Here is a 12,110-nt window from a genome sequence, read left to right on the forward strand (position 1 = left end):
TTGAGAAAAGACGTGGAGGGAAAGCGGCGGTTAGATGGCGAGGCGGTGCCTAAATGAGACAGTGGAGCAGCTTGACAGGGAGAAAGGGAAACCTGCAGAGGGGCAGGAGGTGGAGCCGTGGGTGTGATTGTCAGCAGTTCTCTAGCGTCTGCTGCTGCCGCTAATTGCCCTGACGAATGTCGTGCTATGGCAGCGAGCCAACAGATGAACTGTAAACAGTGTTGGTGTGGGCGAGCGTGAGCCGTGTGCATGTGTTAGAGGGGAAAGATAATTTGTGACCATGAGGGTGATGCAAAGGGGCCGTGACTGTGGCACTACATCTGCTCTGTGCAGGTAAATAGCCACGATGATCACCTTCATCATCATTATTATCCCTCCCGTCTTCCCCATCCCTCAAGATCATCATCGTTTTATTCATCGTTATCATCTTCATTAACGGAATACAATGTGGAAATGTCACTCATGTCTTTGATACATGATGAGCTATGGCCACATGTGCAGTGACGGACAAAGGAGACTCTGCACTCTTTGCAAGCCCACCAAAAAATGTATCTTTTGTAAACAATAAAAACAACTAATGAGAAATTGACACAAATTGAGCATGGCATTAGTTCAGGCAGGACACAATGTCAAGTTCAGCTCACATCCCAGCTACATCAGCTGATCTCAAACAGCCCAATCAACTGATGGAGCAGCTGATTGATGGAAGGGAGTCAGCTGATAGATCACATGATTCCTTTCTATGCAACCAATGGAGAATCTCATTCAGGGCGCCCTATTTAAACTGCTCTGGCCTGCCTACTGTTGCTGCTTCCTCTGCAAGCCGCTTTGCAACCTGCTTCCACCCCAGCTCCTCCTTTTCATGCTGTGTCTGACTTATCAATGTCATTTCTGTTTGTCACTGATGCTGCTCTGTTCTGTTCCCGGGGGGTCTTTGCTGCTGCTCTCTCTGCCTCAGGCTTTCCATGTAGGTGCATGGAAGGGCAGGGAGGTGTGCTCTCCCTGCCTTAGGCTTTCCATGTAAGCCTGTGGAAGGGCAGAGAGGTGTGCTCTGCAACAACTTATCCTTGTGAAAGTGGAGTTTCCTCCCTCACCTACCAGAAAAGCAAATACAAGTCAAGACTGCAGCCTGATTTTAGGCCCCCCCTTCTTTGGGTGGCACCCATGGAGGCGGCCTATGTCGTCTAAAGGAATATCTGCCACCGCACACGTGCACAGCAGCCAAGTAGTCCAGCAAATCACAATGAGGCAGTGCTTTGGCTTGTGAATGTTGTCCAGTCAAATGTTTAATCCATCCAGACTGAATCATGCTGTGTTAATTTTAGCACCCATTTCACTGCCTGGCAAGTCTATGAAAAAGTACTACATGAAGAAGCGATACGCAACGCCACCGCCGCCAACCCTGTACACACACACCTCCTTGCACTTCCGCTAATAAACTTAGTTCCACAACCTTGCCAGTGTAGCAGGTGTTGCAGCTCCTCTTCAGCCCCTTTCCCTCTCCAACAATCCAGCCCCCCCATGGCAAAAAAAATTAATCTCATCAACTACTAATCACAGCTATGCATTCTGGGACGGCTCTCCAGCAACAGAAGGGCCGGGTGAAAAACCAATTAGCTAAGCATTTTGGATCAAGCACAGTTAGTTGCACAAACAAAAGACACTCAGCGTTCTACATATTCAAAGCACCCACACACACGTACACACACACACACACACACACACACACACTCAAACCTGACCGTGAAGGAAATTAATTTAGCTGTAGAAATAGAAGTGCAATCAAACATTACGGTTCCCCTCTATCTCACCTACTAATAATAATGCGACAACAAATACAAAGAGCGACAAGAGTGTTAGAAAGAGTTAGGGCGTATGTGTGTGTGTGAGACAGAGGGAGAGACACAGAGGAATAGAGGGAGATGGAGAGAGCTGTTTCTCCTGGCTCGGTGATCCTTACCATCTGTGAGGGTTTGGAAGCACATCTTGCTGCTGTATTTGCCAAAGCCAGCCACAGTCCTTGCCCGCACCTGTACCACGTACACTGTCCCCGGCCTGAGGCCCTCCACGCGTGCAGTGTTCGTTTGGCTTCGCAGGATGGTGGAGTTAATCTCTGCATGGTCCTAAAAGGAGCAACAGATGCACGGAGAGCAGGTTAGAGATGACTTACAGAGAGGATGTCAGCGGGAAAGTGTTAACCACACAGTTAAGAAAACTCGGGTGGAACGAGATGCAGTGGCAGGAGCAGGAGTTTGACAGTGAGAGAACACACAGATGAATCAAGCGTGGTTTAATCAGGAAAAAGTACAGAGAAAGTGAACCAAAATTTAGAGGAAATCCATTTAGGCTGTATATTGTAGTGCTTGTAAACCAGAGATACAAGAAACGTAGTCTGCTTTTGGTAAACAACATTGATGGAGGAAGGATGAAAACAGTAGATAGCAGCAAGGAATAGATAAATGGAAGAGACAGAACAGAATAGTTAAGGGCAGTGAAGCTCTCCTAAAAATTATGTCTTAAGGGCCCATTTAAACAGCGAGAGATAATATGTTTTTCCTGCCCGTTTTTAAGGCTTTGGTCAGTTTGAACTTCAAATACACGACACTGCAGCAACATTAAAACCATACACACGAGCACACCGCTCACACAAACACAATAATTCCCACTCATACGGTAACACACGTATAATATGGTAATTAAAGACAATCATTTCTTGCTAATTACAAAGAGCAATAGCTACGTCTGAACGGTAATAGAATAGCATTGCATATTTGTCTGCTCAGATGTGCCTTATGAGGCAGTTTAATTACTGCAAGAAGTTTGAACATAACATCCTCTTGTTTTGTTGTCTGAAGTAGGTTGCTTTTTAAATATGATGGCAGGCCAGTTCCACCCACAGAAAACATTTTATTTTTTCATTAAAGGCAATGCTATAAAAATCCACTGTGCAGCGGCTGTTTGTCTACACACGTGCCCTCTTTCTTATGCTTGTTTTTTTTTTGCATTTGAATATCTGTGTAGATCATCTCAATGTGTTTTCACATGCATGTATTTATGTATACAGATAGCCATCCGTTATGTAAATGACCGTGGGTCCTGCCCTCCAGATCCTGTATCTCTCTCTTTCTCTTCAGGCTCAAGAGAGCCAGTCAGGCAGTCTGCTGCAGTGTAGTTTGGGGCTTGCTGGAGGTATCTGATACGGGGGATCAGTAATTACTTAGGCCTGTCACCTTCCCATAACCCAGAGTGAATATGACAGCCAGAAAATAAGACTGCACCTACACTAAACCCACCACTGCAGGCTGCTGATAGCTAGATGCAGACATACTGTAGGGGGGTGGGGGGGGGGGGGGGGCAGTTGAAAGTGAAGGGGCAAAATTCCCTGTGTCAGTAAAACTGTGTAAATAGAGGCAGGCTGTTTTTTTAAAGCTTGGTAAACACAGCGTTGTTTAATGTTGGGACTACATCTTATAATACATGTATGACTGCTCTGAGGAAATATGAATAACAAACCAGAGTTGACAACAGTGTGGAGTGGAAAAGGTAGATAGGCAAGGAGGAAGCAAGGGAGGGTGGAGGAAGATGATGGCAGGAAGCGATAAGAAACTCGAGGCAGAAGCAACCCACATCGAAATCATTATCCAATCTGATTGGTGTAATTGAATCATTCCGGTTGCTCCGTCATTGAGCAGACGGAGCAACCCCACATAATGATTTGTGCAATCACATTAGCTCTTATTGGACACTCTGGGCTTGATGAAGACAAATGTTTGGGCCTGGGATGGGAGAGCTTCGCAGCAGCAGGCTTTCGTTCTATTTCTGAGAGGAAAGAGATGTTTATAAATGGAATGCTGGATATAAGTGGGTTTAGAGAGTTTAATCACCTCGCAGACCTTTTGTCCAAGAGATCACACAATCTGTCATCTCTCCAGTGTGCTGCATACAAATACCCGAGAACTCTGAAACTTGACTTTAAAATGGGGAACTGTGAATTTTGAAAGAGCTGCAGAAGACATGGAGCCCCATGAGAGATTAGAGCCATGGTCACTTATTCATCTGGTATAAGACATGGTTGAGCGCACACGGACCACTTGGGGTCAGGAGCTGCCGACTCCTACTATCAGTCTTCCTGCATTTCTCAGAACCACACCCCCATCTGTTGAGCCTGAATGGAGGACAGGTGAGCAGACAGATGGCAAACCTCCAATGGGGGAGAATCCCTTGAGGGAGCACCAGCTAGGAATGGCCCTTTCATGCTGCCAGTCAAATAGGGATTATGTGACACACACACACGTACACACACATACACACCCACATCTGCCACTTAAAAATGAGCTGGCATTTGGCACTCCAGCAGGTTAGGGGATAGCCAATAAAAGGCCATGCCAGGAGGGACTTCCAGCCACGAGAGGTCCTCTCCTGCTGCCAGTCAAATGGGGATTATGAGGACCACACCCTAACTTGCTAAATAAAGACGGAGCTGCAGGTGGGGAGACAGATGGCAGAGCAGCCAATCAAAAGCATTGCCAGGGGTGACAGACAGGAAGCGCCGCGGGGAGTTTGGGCTCTGCAACATTCAGTTAAATCACTGAGACTAACTTAGCAAGAATGCTCTTCCTAATAAATATTGGTTACAGTCTCAATATGTGCAATAACCTACTCAAACAACACCTACTTAGACTTGGAACCACATTGAGAAGTGATACTGGGCTAATTTGGACATTTTAATTGGACCAATTTTAAATGATTGACTAAATTTGCTAGCTGTACCACATTAGCACTGGATCTATTATAATCATATTGCTAGATTGCTGGAAGTCCAACACTTGTATTTTTTTTTTCTTGTTAAACTTTCAGTTCATTTTTTTTGTAATTGCCAATTTCCTACCAATTGCCATTGCACTGCCAGCAGACTGCAGAGGGGAGATCTCTCTTTGAATTTCTTTTCTGCCACTTTCAGCCATTTCCCACTTATTTTCTGAGGTTTTTTTTTTTTTTTGGGGGGGGGGGGGGGGGTTCCAGTCAAAAACCATTACTGTATGATGTGTGTGTGCATGCGTGGGTCGGTTTTTCAAAAAATGCCAACCACCCAAAATGGACAGCATGGCCACCTGGCACAAAGACAGGCATGGTGGATACCATGTGTCCTCTTCACAGGCTCACACACATGCACACATGCAAGTACACCGACACATGTACACACACACACACACACACACACACACACACACACACACACACACGTACATGTACACACACACACACACACACACACACACACACACAAGGAAGGGGGGGGTTGAGGGTTGAGGGAGAACATTCTAATATTATGTTTGTAAATTGGAAATGAAAGAAATAACTCCCTCCAATTAATGTTAAAATTAAAATGTATTGCCTAAGGTAATAAAAAAAGAAAAGGAAGGAGGGGAAATATGGGATAACAATTTAAATCTTAGAGACTAGATGGGTTTTATAACCACATGCAAATGATTACTATTAGCTCATGAATTCTAATCTTAAATGAAAATGGTAATTATTTTGTATGGAAATACAATTGCAATACCATCTGATAATAAAGACCATTTAAGCCTCTTAATCGTTTTCGGAAATAAATAAACTAGAATAATGCAAAAACAAATTATATCACCATACGACAACAAATAAACAAAGATTTTCCTCTCATTCAGATTCTGCAAAGCTATCCGCTAAACACTGGTGGGCATGGTTAGAGAGAGGTGAGAAGGTTGATCTTATCTACAGTATAATTTGAATGGAAATGTATTTGCTCCAGCGCTTTCAGTTAGTTGTTCTTGTTCTTTGCAGCCACCATCTTTTGAGATGACTCTTTGTATGCATTCAGTTCACCTGGAGACTAACAAGGAGGCCTGAGTGAGCAGGGTGGGAGGCAAACAAAGAGGGAGAGAAGAAGGGAGTCTGAAGGAGGAAATGTGAATACCCTTGCTAGGGGACCGAGGGAGTGCTGAACAAGCCCTGCTTTTCACAGGTTCCATTAAAAATCTAAACTTGTCTGTACAACATCTGTGTGTGTCTACAAAAGTGTTGTGGTCGGCTCTGAAGGCTGGCAGGGAGAGAAGAAAAGAATAATAAATATGTTCTCCTGGCTTCTCATCTGAGGAATCGCTAATTGTATGTAAAGTACAAGGGGGATTTCAGAGTGCCAAAAATGCAGATGGTGCTACGGTCAGTGCGCTGCAGATCCTGGTGTCATGCTGCAAACTTGGATTTGCTCTTGAATTTCTCACATTGTAGCATGACAGCACTGCTGTCAGCCAGAATAGATACACCTGAACCAGTGCTGATGCTCACACACAGACACAAGCTCACACACACACACACACACACACACACACACACACACACACACACACACACACACAACCTCTCTCTGACACCAACACACAGAAAGCCATCAGTAACCAGAGCCAGTGGCTGCTCTGCTCCAGCCTTAATGGAAGGCCTGACCTCCGCCATGCTGAGTTATTTCCACCCTCCCCAAATTTTCAGGCAACCAGAGGGAAAAAGGGTATGAGAAAAATGGAGAGACTGGGAGCATAGGATTCTACTTTTTCCCTCTGAAAACCTTTAATTCATTTCATCTTGCTTCCCAATTTACAGGGTCCCAGGACCACTTACTCTGTAATGAGGAGGTGGGTTGAAGAAGGGAGTGAAGCCTGGAGAGAAAACAGCCTTCAGCACTCTTTACAGCTTTCAGGAGAAAACGTCAAAATGCAGTCTTTTTAAATCATTACCATCCCTGTCCTTCATATGACTACAGCCCATACTGCTACTGCACTGCAGCACATTTCTACTGTCTACATTGCAATTGTTGCAACGAAAGATAGTTGCTGCCGTGGTTACTTTCCAAGGTTGTACCATCCTGTCTTTGAGTATTACCGACCGTTCGGCTGTTTTGCTGCCTGATTAGCCTTTAATCACATTAAACTCTTTCTTAAACTGGACTTCCTGGATTGTCTTGTGTTGTCTCACAGGTAGGGTTGGCTACTGAGCTCAGTACTTTTAACAGTACCGACTATATAGAGTTGGTGCGACTCAGAGTGCATCTGGGTGGGAACGCTGGATTTGGCAAGAGGCAGAAGTGCCACAAAGTGCCCCAAAACCTGAAAGCCAGCTGTGGAGCTCTGTTGCCGGCCTCAAAGCTCCATGGAGGTGTCAGGTTTGACTCAAGACAGAATGCGGAAGCACCCCGAAACCAGGAAGCTGGCAGCAGAGCTCCGCAGCCGCTCTGTCAGCTTCCCAGCAAGCCAAACGCTGATCTGCCATGATAGTTTCAATGTCTAGTCTAATTTCTTTTCAATGTTATTTCAGTAATGGCATAGTATCACTGATGGAATTGTAGGTCATGTGATACACAATGGTCCTTAAAAGAAAGTCGAATCAGTGAAATATTTTGTGCCATTCATGTGAACCTCAAGGACCAACCCTCATTTGAATGGTTGCATCTTGGAATGTGGCATCCAATTCTTCATAATACATCCATGTTTTGTCCCCATAGGGCATTCAACAGTTCAAAACTATCTGTGGACCATTGTTCTATGACTACTCAGTATTTTACCACTCATTATCTTCTGTGAACTGTCAAGTCAAGACAAACAAGCCTTAAAAATAATCTCAAGAAAAACACTAAATTACTTGGTTGTATGCCTCCGCCAACCAGTCAAGTTATGGTTTACATCCATGTCTGTCCAGACTCATATGCAGCCATGACAGACAATACTTCAAATATGAATGTTGCTGCAAAGGGGTCCATGTCATTGGTCCGACATCCCATTAGTCCGACAGCCCGCAGTGCTGAACAGCTCCCGGCAGGCGTATTTTTACCTTGATGCGCTGCGACCGACTCTGGGTCAGCTGGGAAAGGCTTGAGGTGAAGCAGGCTCACAGCTTATGTGTTTGTCACTTTCTTTTTCATTTTAACCCACACCATGATCTTTTCCTAACCCTAACCAAGTGGTTTTTGTGCCTAAACCTAACCAGACCTTAACCACAGGGCATCATGATGATTTCGGAAAGGACTTCGGAACAATGGGTTTAATATGGTCGGAACAATGGGATGTCGGACCAATGGGCAGTTCCCGCTGCAAAGAAGCTTCTCATTATAAAATGTGGATGCTTTACACACATCTGCAACCCAGCCTGATGGAAGACCTACACAAAGTTTCAAGGTGGACATCCAAAATTAGAGTCACCAATTCCATATCTGAACAAATGTCTCTCCTTCTGTTCCTGAGTTATGATGTTGAATAATGGCCTAAAGTGTTTTTGCCTAACATCATTATGCTACAGTGAAGCTGACCTTTGATATTTTGGATATAAATTGTCATAAATTCATCATTTTATCCTATTAAAAGTTTGTTGTGAAATGTTGAGTAGCAGCATAAGCCAGGGGCTCTCAGACAGTCTTACCCCCCACAAAAAAAGTACTGGGTGGACAGGTTGAAAAGTTGTTGGCTACACTGCTAGCAACCAAGCTGAGCATGAGGCTATGGAAGCTATTCAAGCTAGCATCATTGCTGAGATAAAAGCAGTCCGTTTGGACATGAAAAAGAGTTTACCGAAACTATGGGACCACAAAAGATGGAACTTGCCGACTTCAGAGAAGAAGTTCGTCGCTGATTAAAAAGAAATGACTGACAGAGTCTGTGCATACAATGGCCGACCAAAGCTAAGGAGGTGTTGTCCCACACTCTGGAACTTCAAGAGGACTTTGTGGAGTCCAGGTGGAGGTTTAGCTAAATTTGAGGACATTCCTGCAAGCTGTTCTTGAGATATTACGTTCATGAGAATGGGATAGATGATTGGACAGTTGGACGGGCAACCAGAAAACATAATGCCTCTGGCGCCGTCATGGAGGCAGAACAACCATTGGTTGTGAGAAATATGGTCTGTTATTACAACATTAAGCAAAAGTTGTAAAAAAAAAAAAAAAAAAAAAAGTTGAATATTCTTTTATGATTACCCTGAGGTATTACTCAACACAGAGCGTGACAATGCCATGCTGCTGGAGAAGTCACTTTTGTAAATGGGAATAGGGGGCTTCCTGTGAGATGGAGTGTACAGAGAGACAGCTCTCTGCTGTGCTAAGGACTAGCTGACTGTGCCAGGCACGCTGAGACAATCAACTCCAGAACCATAACAGTGTGACGACTCTAAGATTAATACAGGCATCAGTGAGATGCATAAAAAAGACGGCGAGCATAGCAAGGCCATTTTTATATAAAACAGCCCATTTTTATGACTGTATTATCCAGCCTATAAGTTACCCATAGTGCTGGGTAAAGCTGGGAGCGTGTGATAGACATGGTGAGAGACATCCTCCATAATTGCCTTTTATGACTAAAAGGCCACATCATCACTTTACGGCTGCGTGAAACTTCCAGATTTTCTGGACCTCTCAAGCATTCAGACAATCAATGGGGAGCTGGCAGGACTGACCTCCATGGAATGCAATTTAATTCCCCGCTTCATATGCAACAAAGAGGGTAAACATGCATGTAAGTAACTCAAGCCAAAGTGTGTGTCACTGAGAATTTATGCCGATTTTTCATCATGCATGTGTATAATAAATCTTAACTGGTATGGAAATTACACACATGGCATTTGATTCGCCACCATCTGTTTTTTTTTTTCTTCCGAGGGGTTGGTGCTTAATCAGGCACAAAAACACATCAGCAGTGACACTTTGGACAGCAGTGGCTGGCTGAGGGAAAGTCTGTTTAGAGCCTATAAAAAGCCTCGTCAGATCCAAAATACAGAGTGTCAAGGGAGGACCACCAATGTGGCAATCTCATCTCCACAGCTGAGTGTGCCCGCAAAGCAATCACTCTGACTCACCTTCTATGTCTTACTCACACTCGCACGTGGGTGCATTTACTAGATAGACACAGGTACAGGGGGATATGAAGGTACATTAAGACAGAGGTTGACATCATAGAGCGGAACCTCTCTGTCACCTGAATCATCCCAGTGCAATTAGCAATCTTGTCCTTGTTAATTCACTAATTTGTGATTGCACCGTGCTCATCTATTTGTGTGAAGACATGCTACATAAACATCAATAGGATTAGGTTTCATTGATATTCATGAGCTAATGGGAGGCTGTATTAGTGTTATTTACACGACACTAAGCTGTCTGGCAGATAAGGTTTCTCAGGGCTATGGCAATCGGATTCAATTTCATGACCTGTGCAATGCCAGAGGGGGAAACAGCAAGCAGTGCAGCTATTATTGGATAACTGAGTTTCCAACTGCAAACATCATTTAAAAACATGATTGTTGTTCTCGCCGATAGAAAATGCTAAATGTGACAAACACTATTCTAAGGTGGAGCTGTGAATATTGATCCATGAACCTTAGCCAGAATGAGTTTGTCTGAAATAAATAACTCAACAGAAAAAGAAAAGCATTTATAAAACCCTATTGATTTTTGTCTTTTATTTGAAAAGCAGAACATGGGTGAAGGTGCACCAAGTCTTGCAAAAGTCTCAGCTTAAGATGACAAAGACTGGGGGGAAAAACTTGCATGACCAACCTTGCTATAACTATCGATCAGCTTTAGGAGGACAAACAAGGGCCCAAACAAAAAGCTAGAGTCTCCGATCTCTGGGTATCATTATGTCCAAGGGCCTTGGGAAAAGCCTACAGGTCAATACTGGTAGCAGCATAGGCGCTGTGGGGTAGGGCTGGCGACTTAATAAAGCAGACGTATTGTGTGTGAGCAGACGGGTCGATGTGACTCCCCCCAGACGCAATGCATTTTCACAGCGGGACAGGTTGCTGCACTGTGCAGAGTGGGCCTGGAGCAGAGGTCAACCTATTCACTTCATCAGCAGCAGAAACCAAAGAACAGTGGGAGAGATGGAGTGAACACAGTGAAAGAACATATTATCAACCCAGGGGACTCTGCTCACAGATATCTGGGAGCGCTCAGATTTTTGGAGGGGCTTTACATGCAGTTTGCTACGCATCTGTGGAGCAGGAGACAACACCTTGTATCTACAAGAGCTGGCACTTCACACATCTAAATATACACCTAAGGGATGCACTGATATATCAGCCGAACATCATCAGACGACATTTGCCTTGTTGACTGGCATCGGCTTAGCCTCAAATAACATGACATTTGCTGACAGCATAGCCACTGTTCTTCTGTTGTGTCACACCAACTCTGTGTCAGGGGGCATGGTCACCCTGATACAACTGCTGCCTCACCCAGGCAAAATAATTGGAGCCAACATCACTCTTGTTAAGAGGCTGTGGCGTGGCCATTTTTTAAGCTAGCACAAAGGTAGTGGTATCTTGTCGAACTAGACAACCTAAGGCATCCTTTGGTACCAACCATGACAGCTTAGCTTGTCAGGAAGGGTGGTAAATAATGCACCAACATTTGATCCTTACAATCAATGTACTCCTTCAAATTAAAGCTGTATATTTGTCTTTTTAAGAGAAATGACAACTAGCCTATTTTTAAGAACGAAGAATCATCTAACACGTGAACATATACATATCACATGACTGTTGTGGAACTCCAAACGTCAACTGTACTAGTATTAGTCTACGTACAACAGAGAATTAGTAATTTTAACTGCAAAATAGGAAACCTAAGTTTATCAGTAAATGATTCCTGAACTCTCCATAAAGCCATATTTCCAAATAGCCTAAGAACGACAGCATAATGGAATCCCTGAAATTCTGTATGGCTTTTGGTTTTGGTGTGCCACTGCGATTCAGATTCAGTGGCCCAATTTGGCTAGCTCATGTAAAACTTTCTGAGGGTGCCGCTAGGGCTCAAGACTAACAGTGTCGAGATCTTCATTTGGATGCCCTCAGGGCGAAAGGATGCCGAGAACTCACTATCAAACAAATCAGGGGACGCACCCTATTGTTTCCCTGGTAATGCTATATGATGAACAAAGAATCTGTGTTGAAATTAGCAGAAGGAGGGCTAGTTAGCGTTAGCCATTAACAGCTAACGGAGATTGCTTTGACTTACTTAATGATGTGTTCAAGCTCTATTCAGTAAAAATGATAATTGGGTAAAAATAAAGTGTTACCATGATGTGTTCAAATGT

At 44.1% G+C, this 12,110-nt stretch overlaps 1 protein-coding gene across 3 annotated transcripts in view; it reads right to left on the minus strand.

The window, feature by feature from the left end:
• ephb1 (EPH receptor B1) overlaps positions 1-12,110 on the minus strand; it is a 209,336-nt gene that overhangs the window by 38,902 nt on the left and 158,324 nt on the right. For all 3 annotated transcript variants that reach the window (XM_078173315.1, XM_078173314.1, XM_078173316.1), the window contains exon 7: positions 1,961-2,123. In XM_078173315.1, the coding sequence (XP_078029441.1) occupies positions 1,961-2,123 (163 nt within the window). The remainder of the gene's footprint in view (positions 1-1,960; positions 2,124-12,110) is intronic.

Source organism: Epinephelus lanceolatus, chromosome 12 (assembly GCF_041903045.1).
Source record: "Epinephelus lanceolatus isolate andai-2023 chromosome 12, ASM4190304v1, whole genome shotgun sequence".
Lineage (NCBI taxonomy): Eukaryota > Metazoa > Chordata > Actinopteri > Perciformes > Serranidae > Epinephelus > Epinephelus lanceolatus.